The 18,531-nt window shown below is 46.8% G+C and overlaps 1 protein-coding gene across 1 annotated transcript in view; it reads left to right on the top strand.

The window, feature by feature from the left end:
- The window catches only part of LOC141148170 (3-oxoacyl-[acyl-carrier-protein] reductase FabG-like), a 63,896-nt gene that overhangs the window by 16,450 nt on the left and 28,915 nt on the right, over positions 1–18,531 (top strand). Inside the window, exons 2-4 of the mRNA XM_073635359.1 lie at positions 2,979–3,149; positions 3,351–3,529; positions 3,945–4,038. Coding sequence (XP_073491460.1) covers positions 2,979–3,149; positions 3,351–3,529; positions 3,945–4,038 — 444 coding nt within the window. The remainder of the gene's footprint in view (positions 1–2,978; positions 3,150–3,350; positions 3,530–3,944; positions 4,039–18,531) is intronic.

Here is an 18,531-nt window from a genome sequence, read left to right as displayed (position 1 = left end):
CTTCTAATTACTAATTATCAGGGAGTTAAAAAAAAATGGCTGGCTATGCAGAGCAAAATTCTCACTTCAGAAACAGACTTATGGCCCGTACACGCGGTCGGATTTTCCGATGGAAAATGTGCGATTGGAGCGTGTTGTCAGAAATTCTGACCATGTGTGGGCTCCATCAGACTTTTTCCATCGGATTTTCCGACACACAAAGTTTGAGAGCAGGCTATAAAATTTTCCGACAAGAAAATCCGTTGTCGGAATTTCCGATCGTGTGTACACAAATCCGACGCACAAAGTGCCACGCATGCTCAGAATAAATAAAGAGATGAAAGCTATTGGCTACTGCCCCGTTTATAGTCCCGACGTACGTGTTTTACGCCACCGCGTTCAGAATGATCGGATTTTCCGACAACTTTGTGTGACCGTGTGTATGCAGGACAAGTTTGAGCCAACATCTGTCGGAAAAAATCCTAGGATTTTGTTGTCGGAATGCCCGATCAATGTCAGACCGTGTGTATAGGGCATTACAAGTGGACAGCTAATAAAGATAAGAAAAGGCCATAATTTAAAGGTAAGGCATATGGAGGAAACAAAAGGAAAGCAATGTGGACATTCTACAGATGGTTAAGCAAAGTAGCATGCCAGAGTTAAAAGGCATAAGGAAAACACTTTTCAGTATTGCGATGAAGAGATATACTGTATATCCACTCTATGGCCCTTCCTGGGGTCCCTTTCCACTCTGTGGCCCCTCTCTAGAGTACTTCTTGGCACCATAGCGACCACTGAGGCCCATCTAGCCATCTATGGACTTCTGTACTGCCAATCATGCTCTACTGTCCTCTGTGGAGCCTGTCATGGCTCTGTGGGAAAAGTGCCCCTAATAACCTTTTCATGGACCTTTAAGTGGGCTTTATGCAGGTAGGCATCACAGCTTCCTGATCACGTAACTTCAGTGATTGTCTCATACCAGCCACATGATCTGGCGTTTGTCCTGCTGGCTCCTGAACAAAAACCATGACCGGTCAGTGTTCTGGAAGCACAAGGTGAGTACATGCTCAGCAAACAACCTCAGACCGCTGTGGATGCATAAATGTGGTGGCTGGGCATTACTTGGTTGGGAAGAGGTTAACAAACATTATGTTGCATTTAGAGAGTGAAGGTGGAAAGTGTCTTTGTGAATGTACATTGTAACTGTATGTGTGATGAGAGTAGCTCCTATTGGCTACAACATAAAATTTGTTATAAATAACAATTGCGGGATGTAGAGTGTACAACAGGTGTCAGGCTTTCACAAACTGCCATTGTATCCCACCAATGCTGCATTATCTGGCCATCTCTGGGGTCCCTCTTTTCTCTCCAGCCCTCTGTGGGATCCCTGATGGTTCTCTGCGGAGTCCCTCACATCTTTTCTGGCCCTCTCGGAGTTCCCTCTTGATGATCCAGCCATCTCTGGAATCCCTCCTGGTTCTCTGAGGGGTCCTTCTCTACCTTCTGGCCCTCTCTGGGTTCCTTCTTGGCCCTACAGCCCACTCTGGGATCCTTTTTGGTTTTCTGAGGTGTCCTTCTTTGCTTTATGGTCTTTTGTGGGCCCCCTCTTAGCTCTTAGGTTCTTACTTGGACCCCTGTCAGCTCTAGAACCACCCATTCTTGGCTCTATGGCCTCCTATAAAGTTCCTATCCTCTCTACAGCCTTCCAGCGAACCCATCCTTGCTCTATGGCCCTTTGTGGGGCCTGTCTTGGATCTGTGGAGAGAGTTCTTTTTACACACATTGGAGTTAATTTTGTAAAATTGGAGAGTGCAAAATCTTGTGCAGCCATTTATAGAAACCAATCAGGTTTATTTTTATTTTTTTGTCAAAGCTTAATTGAACAAGCGGAATTTAGAAGCTGATTAGCTACCATGCTCAGCTACGCCAGATTTTGCAGTCTCTGATTTTGGTAAATCAACAACATTTTGTTGTGTTTACAGAGTGCAGATACAAAGGATCATCACAGATGTAACTGTGTGTGATGTGAGAAGCTCCTGTTGACTACATTGGAATATTTGTAATAGATAACATTGCTGGGTGAGAGCAGGCGGGGAGGACAATCCAGGTGTTGGCATTTCACAAACTAGTTTCCCACCAATGCTGCGTTATCTGTCTCTCTCTGGGATTCCTCTTTACTCTCCTGCCCTCTGTGGCATTCCTCCTGGTTCTCTGGGGGGTTCCTCTCTACTTTGTGGCCCTTTCTGGGGTCTCTTTTGGCTCTCAAGCCCCCTTTGGGATCCTTATTAGTAGTCTGAGGGATTACTCTCTACTTTCTGGCCTGCTCTTGGGTTCCTTTTGGCTCTCCCGCCCTCTCTGGGATCCTTCTTTGTCATCTGAGGCGTCCTTCTCTGGTTTCTGATCATTTGTGGGGTACCACTTGGCTCTAGAACCCTCCATATTGTTCTTCTTGGTTCTACACCATCTGTCAGGTCCCTCTCCACTCTACAGCCTTCCATTGGTCCCATGTATGCTCTGTGGTTCTTTGTGGGGTACGTCTTGGCTCCGTGGAGAAAGTGTCCTTTTTTACACACATTATGTTGTGTTTACAAAATGCAACTGCAAAGTATCATCCTGAATGTAAACTGCAACACTGTTTGTGATGTGAGGGGTTCCTGTTGGATATAATGTAACATTTGTAATTAATATCAATTGCTAAGCATGAGGGGGATGGGGAAGACACAGCAAATATTGCTGTTTCCCAAACTAAAATAAGAATCTCCCCGTCTATTGAGCAGCGGCAAGTCCAGAGTAGGAAACAGTAGCTACAGTGGGTGGGGCAACTGTCTATGGGCCCTTGAGGTCAGGGACCCCAGCTGTGTGCTCAGAGAGCAGGGACTCACTCTTATATTTGCAGCCAGTTGCACAGAAAGTGTGCCCCCCCATTATGGTCATATGTGGAGTTATTGTCTGTAGCATCTCCTGATAGGTTAAACCTCCATTCTGTGTCCATCCTTCAGGTGGTGTCCCTGCAGGGGAAGGTGTGCCTGGTGACCGGAGCCAGCTCTGGAATTGGGGCTGGAACTGCCATCCTCTTCGCTGGCCTGGGGGCCCGACTGGCCCTAAATGGAAGAAACCAGGAGAAGCTGCAAGAGACAGCCCAGCGCTGCGAAGAGATCTCTGGTCTGAAGGTGACGTGACATGTCATATGTACTCTATGTGTTTACACTGTGTGCGTCCTTTATTACGGTTTCCTCATCTATGCCCTCTGTGTGTCACATTGATTAGTGTCTCCTTATCTCCCTCTGTGTCACATTCATTAATGTCCCTCATTGCCATGGTCAGATTTTGTCACCATCGGTTATCTGGTTATCAGACATTTTTTCTTACAGCCCTTCCTGGTCCCTGGGGATCTGACAGATGAGAAGGTCCTCCAGCGGATTGTAGAGGAGACAGTCAGTCACTTTGGACAGCTGGACGTGCTGGTGAACAGCGGGGGGATCCTGGCAATGGGAACGGTGGAGAACACCACACTGGAGGACTATGACCGTGTGATGAACATCAATGTGCGGTAAGGAGAAGCACTCTTCCAGTATGGTAGAGGGGTGGTATGTCATATGGGCGGTGTCTATGTGATATAAAACATTGAATATCTTTGGTTTCAAATATTTACTAATTCCCCAGAATTCCAGAGAGAAACATAAAGCATGCAACAGAAGATCAAGAGCTGAGATGGGAACCATGCAGGGCCATAGAGCCAAAGGCGGACTCCACAAAGCTCAATACAAAGCAAAAAAGAGATCCCCATGGAGGGTGGCATAGCTGAAAGGGTCCCCTCAGAGGGAATAAGAGCCAAGACAGACTTTACAAGGGCCACAGAACTAAGAGGGACCCCTCAGAGTGGGGCCTGCACTTTCCCCATTATTTACAAAACAGGAAGTGAGTGTTTATTGTAAAATAATCCCCTTATCTCTGTACTTTTCCAGGTCGCTTTTTTATCTTACTCAGCTGGCAGTGCCTCATCTCATCAAGACCAAAGGAAACATCGTCAACGTATCCAGCGTCACAGGCCAGAGATCGGTGAGGGTTTTCTTGCTCCTCTATAGGAAATACAGTAGATAAGAGATGCAGAATATTCTTTTTATTTGTCTTCAGAGGTGAGATACTGCATAGCAAAGAATAGTTCTTCTATTATGTGGCTTTTTGTGATTTACCTTCCAAAATTTTGGTTAACTCCTTTCTCAATTGCGAATTGAAATAAAGTCCAAAAAAGTGCTGAAATGAAAAAAATATTAAAGTGAAAAAAATATATATAAATCCAATCTTGAATGAAAATCAACAATAAAAAAAACTATATAGTGAAAAATATAGATTTAAATGCACAGTCCTATGATATGTTCAGCAATATAAACTTATTGGTGAAAGCACAAAGTTCAGTGCAAAAATGTGCACAAAAAATTTGTGGTGAGTTTGAAAAGTGAAGCGGTGATCCAGTACAGTGCTCCAGAATCATCCACCGCACCCCTGTGAAATGGACACTCACTGGAAAATCTGGCAGCCGTTACAGCAGCAAGAACGCACTCTGTGTGGATCCGCCATCTGTTGTGGGAATGGCTGTTCAGCAACTTGCACCATCCAGATGTAGCTGTGGTAAATAAAGCTCACCAGGAGACAGATGAGGTCTCCATACTGTAGTATTTATTGGAGTTGTATGTTACAAGCCAAAATAAAATGAATCATAAAAACATATGACAATAGGTGCCACTGCCGGCCAGGTATCGGACAGTGGCCTTACGTCAGCACTAGTGTCTCCTTTCCAACGCGTTTCGTCCAATAGAACATTATCAAGGGGTCCTCTAGTGTAAGACGTCAAACTAGTTTATATAGCCTCTCAAAACTGCTCAAATTATGGTGTCTCCTTTAGAGAAATTGCAAACAGGAAATGATCCATCTGCCATTTTGCTGGCAAAAGGCCGAAGGATCACTTCCTGTTTGCAATTTCTCTAAGGAGACACCGTGATTTGAGCAGTTTTGAGGGGCTATATAAACTAGTTTGATGTCCATCACTAGAGGACACCTTGATAACGTCCTATTGGACAAAATGCGTCGGGGAGGAGACACTAGTGCTGACGTCAGGCCATTGTCCAATACCGGGTCGGCAGTGGCACCTATTGTCATATGTTTTTATGAATAATTTTATTTTGGCTTTTAATATACAAATCCAATAAATACTACATTATGGAGACCTCATCTGTCTCCCAGTGAGCTTTATTTACCACAGCTACATCTGGATGGTGCGAGTTGCTGAACAGCCATTCCCACAACAGATGGTGGATCTACTGCGTGTTTTCTGCTGTAACGGGAGCCAGCTTTTCCGGTGAGAGTCCATTTCACAGGGGTGCGGAGGATGATTCTGGAGCACTGTACTGGATCACCTCTTAATTTTTCAACCTTTATATGAAGAGGGCAGGGACAGTCAACCCTTGGCACCGCATCCCATGCAAAAATACACAAAGGAAAGGGGAGTGGGGTAGAATTACCCCTGGGACTTTAAAGGTGCTTAAGTACTGAGGTATAAGGAGTAAAGAAAAAAGTGTATGCAACGTCTGACCGTATAAAACAATCTTTTATTAAATCTATTTAATACATAATGTCAAAAATTTAAAAACAAATCTCTCAATATTAAGATCCAATTTAACAGAGGCAATGAAGGAAACCACTTAATAGATACCACTCGACATGTTTCGCTCATTTGTGAGCTTCATCAGGAGTTCTGGTACATACGTGGTATACTGGAGGTAAGAGAAACAAAGTATATATCAAGTAATGAAAAAATGAAATAATTTATAATTAAAGAGCACACAGGTTAGAACAATTGTTGCATACATGAATGAAAAGTTCAATCAACAAATTTTAAACAAATATTGATAGAGTAATTAATTGATCAACATTAAAGAAAATATAATAAATAAATCACAATGACTATATATGAAATTCCAAACAGCAAGAAACACCACTGCTGAACTATTAAATAATCATAATCAAGACAAACTTACCAAGCCACTTTGTAAAATGAAGATAAGAAAGCATTTATTGTCAATAAATGAACGCAATGAATAGCATTCACAGAATTGGACGGGTCTCCCTTGTCCAGATTTCCCAGCAAGTATGGTCACAGAGGGGCTACATAAAAACATATAGCCTAAGCTAGGAGTTAGATAGAAAAGAATTATATATAATATGTGTATGAGGTGAAAAATGGGAGTAGTTTGTTAGAACACTTTGGATATACGAAGAAAATCCAAAGGTCAAACAATAATTACCTTATATTGGATCAAGAATAAGTTGTTGGGGGCTAATAAAGCCTTGTAACAAAGATCAATAATGCAGCTGCTTTGGAGTCCCCCTAGGGTGACACTCAGCACTGACCAATTGTTGGCAATTCATAAGCAGAAGATCAAGAATGGTACAACAATAGTATGCTGCAGAAAAAATAGAAAGTAAATAAAAAAAATATCAATAAGCATGTTACCCACAATATGGTGAGTTGCTTTGATAATAGGCAGAATTGGTGCATAAAGTCAATTTCCTGAATCAGCGAATGGACGGGCATACAGGGAAGGGGAGAGAGAGACACATAGCCTCCCCTTATCACCGAGAGGCCACCGACAGACAATAGCGGCTGATAGCCGCACTATATAGTCCCATCCATCTCGGCGGCGTCTGACGTCACCGCTGGGATGCGGACGCGTGGTGAGGCATTCCACACAGGCGTGTGAATACCAACAAGCGGTGATGTGACGTAGGATACGTCCAAATCTTGGTATTGCGCAGGCGCCAGGGATCCAAGCGCCAGCCGTGCGAGTGTACGTAATGCGCATGCGCCGAAGCCGGAGACAAACAACAAAGACGTATCTATCCAGCTAAGATACCCTTCGCGCCATCTTGGCAAAGGGAAAAACAGACATCCAAGGAGTAAAAAAATAAATAAAGAAAGAAATAAATAAATGAGGAAAGGTATACCTGTTAGATTATCTTTGAAGAAAAAGAAACAGAAATTTAAGGAGTGAGAAAATATTAACTAAGAATCAAATTTCTTCATTTGAAAGAGACATAGGAGAAGATAGAATAAATGCTTTTCTCCTATGGCAAAATGGAAACTGCTAGTGTTGATGTCAGTATAACTACATTCAATATTGTAGTGTCAATGCAATGAAGAATAGATAGGGGTGTAGAATGAGTATAGACTCTTACCTCCAGTATACCACATATGTACCAGAACTCCTGATGAAGCACACAAATGAGCGAAACATGTCGAGTGGTAGCTATTAAGTGGTTTCCTTCATTGCCTCTGTTAAATTGGATCTTAATATTGAGAGACTTGTTTTTAAAATTTTGACATTATGAATTAAATAGATTTAATAAAAGATTGTTTTATACGGTCAGACGTTGCATACACTTTTTCTCTTTACTCCTTATACCTCAGTATTTAAGCACCTTTAAAGTCCCAGGGGTAATTCTACCCCACTCCCCTTTCCTTTGTGTCTTAATTTTTCGAGTTACCACCAATTTTTTGTGCACATCTTTGCACTGAACTTTGTGCTTTCACCAATAAGTTTATATAGCTGATCTTATCATGGGACTGTACATTTAAATCCATATTTTCACTTTATTGTTTTTTTTAATTGTTGATTTTCATTCAAGATTGGATTTATAAATAGTTTGTTTACTTTAATATTTTTTTTTTTTTTTTGCATTTTAGCACTTTTTTTTTTTAGACTTTATATCAATGTGCTTTCCATTTATAACACAGTATTCACATTTCATTGCTGTTCGTTTACTTTTGGCGCTACACGCTTTTTTTTCTTAAGATTATTTATAAGTTTGGTGTATTACTTCTCTGTGTCAGCTGCCGCCCCACCACAGATGCACCTTTTTTATTCCTTTCTTGTTTCACACACCCCAGCTTCATCACATAGCTCCCATGGGTGACGCCTCATTCTTTATTACAGCAAACAATGAAAAAAAAAAAGTGTTGCTTGTAAACTAAGAACTGTCACAGCATTCTTTCTGCTGAAGGTTCTGTCCATCATGTCAGTGGGAATTAGGTCTGCAAACCACAGCATGATGTGATCTATTGGCAGACCAGGGCAGTGTCATATGGTGGGTGGTGGTGTGCCTTGGATTAAGGCCCATATTTGGGAAACTTTAAAATGATCCCTTGCAGTGGGGGGTGCGCTACAGTAAATACCTAAAAAGGATCAACAGAAGTCTGCTGCAATACCCGTCACACCATCGCAATGATTGGGGGTGAAGGGTAAGGTCTAGCACTTTGAACAATGCTGTCAGTCTAATGCCCGTACACACGATCAGATTTTCTGACAACAAATGTTGGATGTGAGCTTGTTGGCGGAAAGTCCGACCGTGTGTACCCTCCAACGAACATTTGTTGGCGGACTTTCCGCCAACAAGTGTTGGCTAGCAGGTTCTCAAATTTTCCACCAACAAAAACTTTGTTGTCGGAATTTCTGATTGTGTGTACATAAGTCCAGGGCCGGACTTACAATTGGGCTTGACTGGGCTCAAGCCCATGGGCCCCGTCCAATAGGGGGCCCCGCAGGCAGGGCCGGATCCACGGCAAACACCCGCCTGCTAGCCAGCCCGTTTCGTCGGTAACGCTGCTTATTTCATGGCGACCGTTCAGGCTTGTGTTTACTTCCACTTCCTGATAGCGGTGGAACGCACCAGAGGGCGGACGTGATGTCATCAGCCAGAAATGATGGCCGCGTTGGCTCCCATGTCTTGCATCATTTCCGGCTGATTACATCACATCCGCCCTATGTTGCGTTTCACTGCTACCAGGAAGTGGGAGTACACAAGCCCGATCGGTCGCCGTGAAATAAGCAGCGGTGCCGGCGAAACGGCTTGCTAGCGGGCGGGAGTTTGCCGCCCCCTGAATGTTAGAAATAGTGGGGCCCCCGTACATCCTACCTGACGGGGCCCCCTTCGACCCGGTGGCAAGTGACACCCTGCATCCCCTGACAAGTGACACCCTGCATCCGCTGACAAGTGACACCCTGCATCCCCTGACAAGTGACCTGACAAGTGACACCCTGCATCCGCTGACAAGTGACACCCTGCATCCGCTGACAAGTGACACCCTGCATCGCTGACAAGTGACGTGACAAGTGACACCCTGCATCCGCTGACAAGTGACACCCTGCATCCGCTGACAAGTGACACCCTGCATCCCCTGACAAGTGACACCCTGCATCCGCTGACAAGTGACACCCTGCATCCCCTGACAAGTGACACCCTGCATCCGCTGACAAGTGACACCCTGCATCCGCTGACAAGTGACACCCTGCATCGCTGACAAGTGACACCCTGCATCCGCTGACAAGTGACACCCTGCATCGCTGACAAGTGACACCCTGCATCCGCTGACAAGTGACACCCTGCATCGCTGACAAGTGACACCCTGCATCGCTGACAAGTGACACCCTGCATCGCTGACAAGTGACGTGACAAGTGACACCCTGCATCGCTGACAAGTGACGTGACAAGTGACACCCTGCATCCGCTGACAAGTGATGTGACAAGTGACACCCTGCATCCGCTGACAAGTGACGTGACAAGTGACACCCTGCATCCGCTGACAAGTGACACCCTGCATCCACTGACAAGTGACACCCTGCATCGCTGACAAGTGACATGACAAGTGACACCCTGCATCTGCTGACAAGTGATGTGACAAGTGACACCCTGCATCCGCTGACAAGTGACACCCTGCATCCACTGACAAGTGACACTCTGCATCCGCTGACAAGTGACACCCTGCATCGCTGACAAGTGACGTGGCAAGTGACACCCTGCATTCGCTGACAAGTGACACCCTGCATCCGCTGACAAGTGACACCCTGCATCCGCTGACAAGTGACACCCTGCATCCGCTGACAAGTGACACCCTGCATCGCTGACAAGTGACGTGGCAAGTGACACCCTGCATTCGCTGACAAGTGACACCCTGCATCCGCTGACAAGTGACACCCTGCATCCGCTGACAAGTGACACCCTGCATCCGCTGACAAGTGACGTGGCAAGTGACAATCCGCAATGTGTGGCAAGTGACAATCCGCATCTGAAGGCAGGTGACGTTGGCAAGTGATACGCTCAGGCTCCGACTGATTCTGCTTATGGTGAGTATAACTATTTTATTTTATATAACAATGTAATAATAGAAATATTGCACTTCAATCATTTTTTTATGCGATACGGCACTGCGTCAATTTAACTGACAATTGTGCAGTTGTGTGATGCTGTACCCAAACACTCAGCTACTCTCAGCACCGCTCGGGACTGCGAGAGGACCCGAGAGCCGCCGAGAGGACCCGAGAGCCGCCGAGATACAGAGGACTCTGTATCTCGGCGGCACCATTTTTAAACTTCAAGACCGCAATGACAAGGCTGCAAATGACAAGGCTGCAAATGACACTGGGGCAAGGCTGCAAATGACACTGGGGCAAGGCTGCAAATGACACTGGGGCAAGGCTGCAAATGACACTGGGGCAAGGCTGCAAATGACAAGGCTACACTGACAAGGCTGCAATGACACTGGACAAGGCTGTAGATGGACGCTGTGCAAGGCTGCATTAATGGACATTTAAATGTAAGTTTTTTCCTGAAACCTCCCTTCTAAAACTGTTTTTCCTTAAAATTCCCTATTAAACTTGGGGTGCATGTTATACGCCAGCGCGTGTTATACGCCGATAAATAGGGTAATGTATAGAAGGTAGGGCCCGAAAGTGACTCAAGCCCAGGGGCCCCCACCACCCTAAGTCCTGCCCTGCATAAGTCTGTCAGACAAAAGTTCACGCATGCTCGGAATCAAGCAGAAGGAGCCGCACTGGCTATTGAATATCCTTTTTCTCGGCTCGTCGTACGTCTTGTACGTCACCGTGTTCCCACGTTCATAATTGTTGGCCAACATTTGTGTGACCATGTGTATGCAAGACAAGTTGGAGCCAACAACCTTCGAACCTTTGTTGTCGGAAAGTCCGATCGTGTGTACGTGGCATAACACTATGAGCAGATTGGCATCGGTGTCAGGGCCCCTCATCTTCATCAAATGAAAACCTAAAACATATAAACAGGCAATACATTCCATAGATGTTCATTGTCTAGTCTATTCTGGAGTCAGAAAATGTCACATACCAATGGGGACTAGGGATGGGCTTTATGTTCGGGTCGACCCCCACAACCACCGGGCAAGGGTTGTGGGGATGAGGCCCTTCTCCCCATCAACATGGCGACAAGATGCTTTGGGGGGCTACCTCAAAGCACCCTCCCAATGTTGAGAGCATGTGGCCTGGTACGGTTCAGGAGGAGGGCCGCTCTCTCGCCCCCCTCTTTTCCTGCGGCCTGCCAGGTTGTGTTCTCGGATAAGGGCCTGGTATGGAATTTAGGGGGACCCCCACACATTTTTTCGAGTCCCATAGACTTCTTTTTGCATTGATCCATGTCTCCTGGGGCAGGACCCAGGTCCCCAAACACTTTTTTATGACAATAACTTGCATATAAGCCTTTAAAATGAGCACTTTTGATTTTTCATGTTCGAGACCCATAGACTTTAATGGTGTTCGCGTGTTCGAACAAATTTTTTGCCTGTTCGCATGTTCTGGATGCAAACCGAACCGGGGGGTGTTCCCCCAAAGCACCCTCCCAATGTTGAGGGCATGTGGCCTGGTACGGTTCAGGAGGGGGGGCGCTCTCTCGCCCCCCCCCTCTTTTCCTGCGGCCTGCCAGGTTGCGTTCTCGGATAAGGGTCTGGTATGGATTTTTGGGGGGACCCCATGCCATTTTTTTAAAAAATTTGGCGCAGGGTTCCCCTTAAAATCCATACCAGACCTGAAGGGTCTGGTGTGGATTTTGAGGGGGGCCCCCACGCCATTTAAAAAAAAAAAATTTGGCGCAGGGTTCCCATTAATATTCATACCAGACCTGAAGGGCCTGGTATGGAATTTAGGGGGACCCCTACGCATTTTTTTTTTTAATTTTGGTTCTGGGTTCCCCTGTGGGGAAATTCAATGCCGTTTTTATCAATTAACTTTTATGTGTATTGCCAGACCGACAATTCATTATAGCTGGCACTAGTGATAGTAGTTTTACATTACTTTTTTCCTTTAGAAATGTCATTTTGCTGTCAGACTGTTCTAAACATGGGAAACATGCGCCACTTTACAGGCATACTATAGACACCCCCCAGGTACGAAATTTAAAGGAATATTACACTTTTATTGTTTCACTTTAAGCATTAATTAAATCACTGCTCCCGAAAAACCGTCCGTTTTTAAAACTTCTTTTTGCATTGATCCATGTCTCCTGGGGCAGGACCCGGGTCCCCAAACACTTTTTATGACAATAACTTGCATATAAGCCTTTAAAATGAGCACTTTTGATTATTCATGTTCGAGTACCATAGACTTTAATGGTGTTCGCGTGTTCGAACTAATTTTTTGCCTGTTCGCATGTTCTGGATGCGAACTGAACCGGGGGGGGTGTTCGGCTCATCCCTACTGGGGACCTCGGTCTCTGCAACAGTCCACACGCGAAGGCACAGCCTAATACTGCTTGACACACCATGACAGCTAAACCACCATTCTCTATGCTTTGGGTTATAAAGTAACATTTGTCAGGGGAAATGCTTTGCTTCCTTTAGACCAAAACTGCTGCAGTCTGTGGGCCGACTTATTTCATCCTTATTAACCGCTTGCCAACCAGTGCAGGCCGGTATACGACGGCACAATGGCACGGCTTGCGCAAATGCGCATACAGGTACGTCCCCTTTAAGATGGGGCGCGTACTCCGTGACCATGCCCGCGGGTCCTCAATGACTCAATGTCCGCCGGTGTCCCGTGATCGTGTCACGGAGAGGCAGATCGGGGAGATGCCTATGTAAACAAGGCATTTCCCCGTTCTGCCTAGAGACATGAAACATAACTGCTCCCTGTCATCGGGAGCAGTGATCGCTGTCATGTCAGTGGTAGCCCATCCCCCCCACAGTTAGAATCACTGCCTAGGACACACTTAACCCCTTCATCGCCCCCTAGTGTTTAATCCCTTACCTGCCAGTGTAATTTACACAGTAATCAATGCATTTTTATAGCACCGATCGCTGTATAAATGACAAGGGTCCCAAAATAGTGTCAAAAGTGTCTGATGTGTCCCCCATAATGTCGCAGTCACGATAAAAATCGCAGATCGCCACCATTACTAATAAAAAAAAAATAATAATAAAAATGCCATAAATCTATCCCCTCATTTGTAGACGCTATAACTTTTGCGCAAACCACTCAATACACGCTTATTGCGATTTTTAATTTTTTTTTACCAAAAATATGTAGAAGAATACATATCGGCCTAAACTGAGAAAAAAAATTTTTATATATATTTTGGGGGATATTTATTATAGCAAAATGTAAAAAAATATTGCTTTTTTTCAAAATTGTCGCTCTTTTTTTGTTTATAGTGCAAAAAATAAAAACCGCACAGGTGATCAAATACCACCAAAAGAAAGCTCTATTTGTGGGAAAAAAAGGACGTCAATTTTGTTTGGTTGCAACGTCGCACGACCGCGCAATTGTCAGTTAAAACGACGCAGTGCCGAAATCTTCCGGGGCTGAAGTGGTTAATGGCATCACGTTGGTGTGTTGGATTAAGTGGATATGGAAAGGATTAACGTGGATCACTTTCTAATCCGGGTAAATTTAATTCTGAAAAGCATGACCTTATCCTCTGGAGAGCTCTAAAAAAACGATGCTTTGTAAATGTCACTGTAGAAGTTTTACCATGTATTCTCCCGGCAGTACTCCTTTCCCTGCGTTCTCCCCAGTCATACTCCCTTCCCCGGCAGTACCCCTTTCCTCATGTCCTCCCCGGCAGAACCCCTTTTCCAGTGTCCTCCCCGGCAGTACCCCTTTCCCCGTGTCCTCCCCGGCAGTACTCCTTTCACCGTGTCCTCCCCGGCAGTACCCCTTTCCCCGGCAGTACCCCTTTCCCAGTGTCCTCCCAGGCAGTACCCCTTTCCCCGGCAGTACCCTTTTCCCCGTGTCCTCCCCGGCAGTACCCATTTCCCCGTGTCCTCCCCGGCAGTACTCCTTACCCCGTGTCCTCCCCGGTAGTACTCCTTTCCCTGTGTCCTCCCCGGCAGTACTCCTTTCCCTGTGTCCTCCCCGGCAGTACCCCTTTCCCCGTGTCCTCCCCGGCAGTACTCCTTTCCCAGTGTCCTCCCCGGCAGTACTCCTTTCCCCGTGTCCTCCCTGGCAGTACCCCTTTCCCTGTGTCCTCCTCGGTAGTACTCCTTTCCCTGTGTCCTCCCCGGCAGTACTCCTTCCCCCGTGTCCTCCCCGGCAGTACCCCTTTCCCTGTGTTCTCCTCGGCAGTACCCCTTTCCCAGTGTCCTCCCAGGCAGTACCCCTTTCCCCGGCAGTACCCTTTTCCCCGTGTCCTCCCCGGCAGTACCCATTTCCCCGTGTCCTCCCCGGCAGTACTCCTTACCCCGTGTCCTCCCCGGCAGTACTCCTTTCCCTGTGTCATCCCCGGCAGTACTCCTTTCCCTGTGTCCTCCCCGGCAGTACCCCTTTCCCCGTGTCCTCCCCGGCAGTACTCCTTTCCCAGTGTCCTCCCCAGCAGTACTCCTTTCCCAGTGTCCTCCCCAGCAGTACTCCTTTCCCCGTGTCCTCCCCGGCAGTACCCCTTTCCCTGTGTCCTCCTCGGCAGTACTCCTTTCCCTGTGTCCTCCCCGGCAGTACTCCTTTCCCCGTGTCCTCCCCGGCAGTACCCCTTTCCCTGTGTTCTCCCCGGCAGTACTTCTTTCCCTGTGTTCTCCCCAGCAGTACTCCTTTCCCTGTGTTCTCCCCGGCAGTACTCCTTTCCCTGTGTTCTCCCCAGCAGTACTCCTTTCCCTGTGTCCTCCCCGGCAGTACTCCTTTCCCTGTGTTCTCCCCGGCAGTACTCCTTTCCCTGTGTCCTCCTCGGCAGTACTCCTTTCCCTGTGTCCTCCCCGGCAGTACTCCTTTCCCTGTGTTCTCCCCGGCAGTACTCCTTTCCCTGTGTTCTCCCCAGCAGTACCCCTTTCCCTGTGTCCTCCTCGGCAGTACTCCTTTCCCTGTGTCCTCCCCGGCAGTACTCCTTTCCCTGTGTTCTCCCCGGCAGTACTCCTTTCCCTGTGTTCTCCCCAGCAGTACTCCTTTCCCTGTGTCCTCCTCGGCAGTACTCCTTTCCCTGTGTCCTCCCCGGCAGTACTCCTTTCCCAGTGTCCTCCCCGGCAGTACTCCTTTCCCCGTGTCCTCCCTGGCAGTACCCCTTTCCCTGTGTCCTCCTCGGCAGTACTCCTTTCCCTGTGTCCTCCCCGGCAGTACTCCTTTCCCTGTGTCCTCCCCAGCAGTACTCCTTTCCCTGTGTTCTCCTCAGCAGTACTCTTTTCCCTGTGTTCTACCCAGCAGTATTCTTTTCCCTGTGTAGGCTGGGCTGGCTGCCAGCACCATAGAAACCAATGGATGCTTAGCAGCCAAGAAACTGCACCATTTGTTACTATGAAACTGATGTCCAGCCTAACCGCACCATAGAAATATATGATGCTAATTTTGGGGGACAGCATCCAGGCCAACCCCAGCATTTAGAAGGGGACCTTCTCTTTTCTGTCCAGACCTGCTGCACCTCCCGCCCAGCGCCTTGCTGCCACCATGGTGAAAGTTGTAAGACAGAATAGAACAGGGTTTAAAATAGGAGCACTGATGTGTGTGTGCATGGGGGGGGTTACGCTATTCTGATGAGGAAGCTTCTAATGTGAATGGGGGACACTGATCTGAGAGGGAACTTCCAATGTGAATGGGGGACACTGATCTGAGAATGAGCTTTCGATGTGAATGGGGGACACTGATCTGAGAAGGAGCTTCTGATGTGAATGGGGGACACTGATCTGAGAGGGAGCTTCTGATGTGAATGGGGGACACTGATCTGAGAGGGAACTTCCGATGTGAATGGGGGACGATGATCTGAGAAGGAGCTTCCCATGTGAATGGGGGACACTGATCTGAGATGGAGCTTCTGATGTGAATGGGGGACACTGATCTGAGATGGAGCTTCTGATGTGAATGGGGGACACTGATCTGAGAAGGAGCTTCCAATGTGATGGGGGACACTGATCTGAGATGAAGCTTCTGATGTGAATGGGGGACACTGATCTGAGAAGGAGCTTCCAATGTGAATGGGGGACACTGATCTGAGAAGGAGCTTCCAATGTGAAGGGGGACACTGATCTGAGAAGTACGCTTCTGATGTGAAGGGGGACACTGATCTGAGAGGGAACTTCCGATGTGAATGGGGGACACTGATCTAAGAGGGAACTTCCGATGTGAATGGGGGACACTGATCTGAGAGGGAACTTCCGATGTGAATGGGGGACACTGATCTGAGAGGGAACTTTCGATGTGAATGGGGGACACTGATCTGAGAAGGAGCTTCCAATGTGAATGGGGGACACTGATCTGAGAAGGAGCTTCTGATATGAATGAGGACACTGATCTGAGAAGTACGCTTCTGATGTGAAGGGGGACACTGATCTGAGAGGGAACTTCCGATGTGAATGGGGGACACTGATCTGAGAGGGAACTTCCGATGTGAATGGGGGACACTGATCTGAGAGGGAACTTTCGATGTGAATGGGGGACACTGATCTGAGAAGGAGCTTCCAATGTAAATGGGGAACACTGATCTGAGAAGGAGCTTCCGATGTGAATGGGGGACACTGATCTGAGAGGGAACTTCAGATGTGAATGGGGGACACTGATCTGAGAAGGAGCTTCCGATGTGAATGGGGGACACTGATCTGAGATGGAGCTTCTGATGTAAAGGGGGGGGCTCTGATCTGAGAAGTACTCTTCTGATGTGAAGGGGGACACTGATCTGAGATGGAACTTCTAATGTGAATGCGGGACACTGATCTGAGAAGGAGCTTCCGATGTGAATGGGGGACACTGATCTGAGAAGGAGCTTCCGATGTGAATGGGGGACACTGATCTGAGAAGGGGCTTCTGATGTGAATGGGGGACACTAATCTGAGATGGAGCTTCTAATGTGAATGCGGGACACTGATCTGAGAAGGAGCTTCCGATGTGAATGGGGGACACTGATCTGAGAGGGAACTTCCGATGTGAATGGGGGACACTGATCTGAGAGGGAACTTCCGATGTGAATGGGGGACACAGATCTGAGAAGGAACTTCCGATGTGAATGGGGGACACTGATCTGAGAAGGAGCTTATGATGTGGGGGGGTACTCTGATCTTAGAAGGGGCTTCTGATCTAATGGGGGTACACTGATCTGAGAAGGGGCTTCTATTTTGAAAGGGGTACTCTGATCTGAGAAGGGGCTTCTGACGTGAAGGGGGAATTCTGATCTGTAAAGGGGGGGACTCTGGTCTGTAAAGGGAGCTTCCGATGTGAAGGGGGTACTCTCATCTGAGAAGAGGCTTCTGATGTAAAGGGGGTAATCTCATCTAAGAAGGGTCTTCGGATGTGAAGGGGGGACTCTGATCTGAGAAAGGAGTTGTTTGATGTGAGGGTATTTCTGAGTCATTCATTTATAATACAGATTTTTTTGGTAAAATATGATGTGATGTGATCATCATACTTAAAACAAGTTTAGAGACCCCGGCTTTGATCCCGGCCCCGGATCGATAAGTGTTTGTTTCTTCCCACACTTCAGCTGGGGAGTTTTGTGCAGCAATGTGATGGAAGTATTTTCTTTCTTTACAGAAATGCAGTTTCAAAAGTTTCCTTTGTATGGTCGGTTCCCTTTGATCTATTAATCCAGTAAACCAGCTTGACATCTGTCTTCTGTCAATTAAAATAATTACCCCTTCAGGGTGAATACAGACTAGCATTTCTTTTACAGCAGCTTTCAGAAATCCAATTCTTCTGGTTGGTGTGGCTCTGTGATGACACAAAGGTGTAGAACAGGTTTTGGAACTTGAGATAAACCCGTCAAAGGTGCCGTTATTCCACTCTCGTAATTATCCAACCTCAGCCTGGTCACTGATTTGTGTTCCAACCTCAGAAGTTCTTCACCTTGTAACTGTCTCTCCTTGTCTGGGATTTTGTATTTGTTTCTGGAATATAGTACCAAAAGGGGGTGCCCATAAAAAAAAAAGAGCAACAAATTATTTAGAGTGGTTGTAAAGGAAAACGTTTTTTTTTTTTTTGTTTGTAGATCGATCCGGGCTCTGTGCCCGGCTTCAGTTCCTCTCCGCTTGCTCTTACAGACATGGCTGAGAGCAGCAGTAGCCATTGACTCTTGGCTGCCGTCAGTCAAATCCTCTGAGGAGGGGGTCAGGGTCGAGCTGTGCTGCATGTGTCTATGAAAGCACACAGCCTGGCTTGGAGGGGGGGGGGGGCACACAGAAGAGAAGGAGAAAATGGGGACCCCAGAAAAGGAGGTTCAAGACCGATCAGGTAAGTATAACATGTTTGTTATTTTAATAATAATAATATAAAAATAATAATAATAAAAAAA

The sequence above is a fragment of the Aquarana catesbeiana genome, linkage group LG06 (assembly GCF_042186555.1).
Source record: "Aquarana catesbeiana isolate 2022-GZ linkage group LG06, ASM4218655v1, whole genome shotgun sequence".
Classification (NCBI taxonomy): Eukaryota; Metazoa; Chordata; class Amphibia; order Anura; family Ranidae; genus Aquarana; species Aquarana catesbeiana.
The sequence above is the reverse complement of the archived record's forward strand: the minus strand, read 5'-3'. Positions and strand labels throughout refer to the sequence as shown.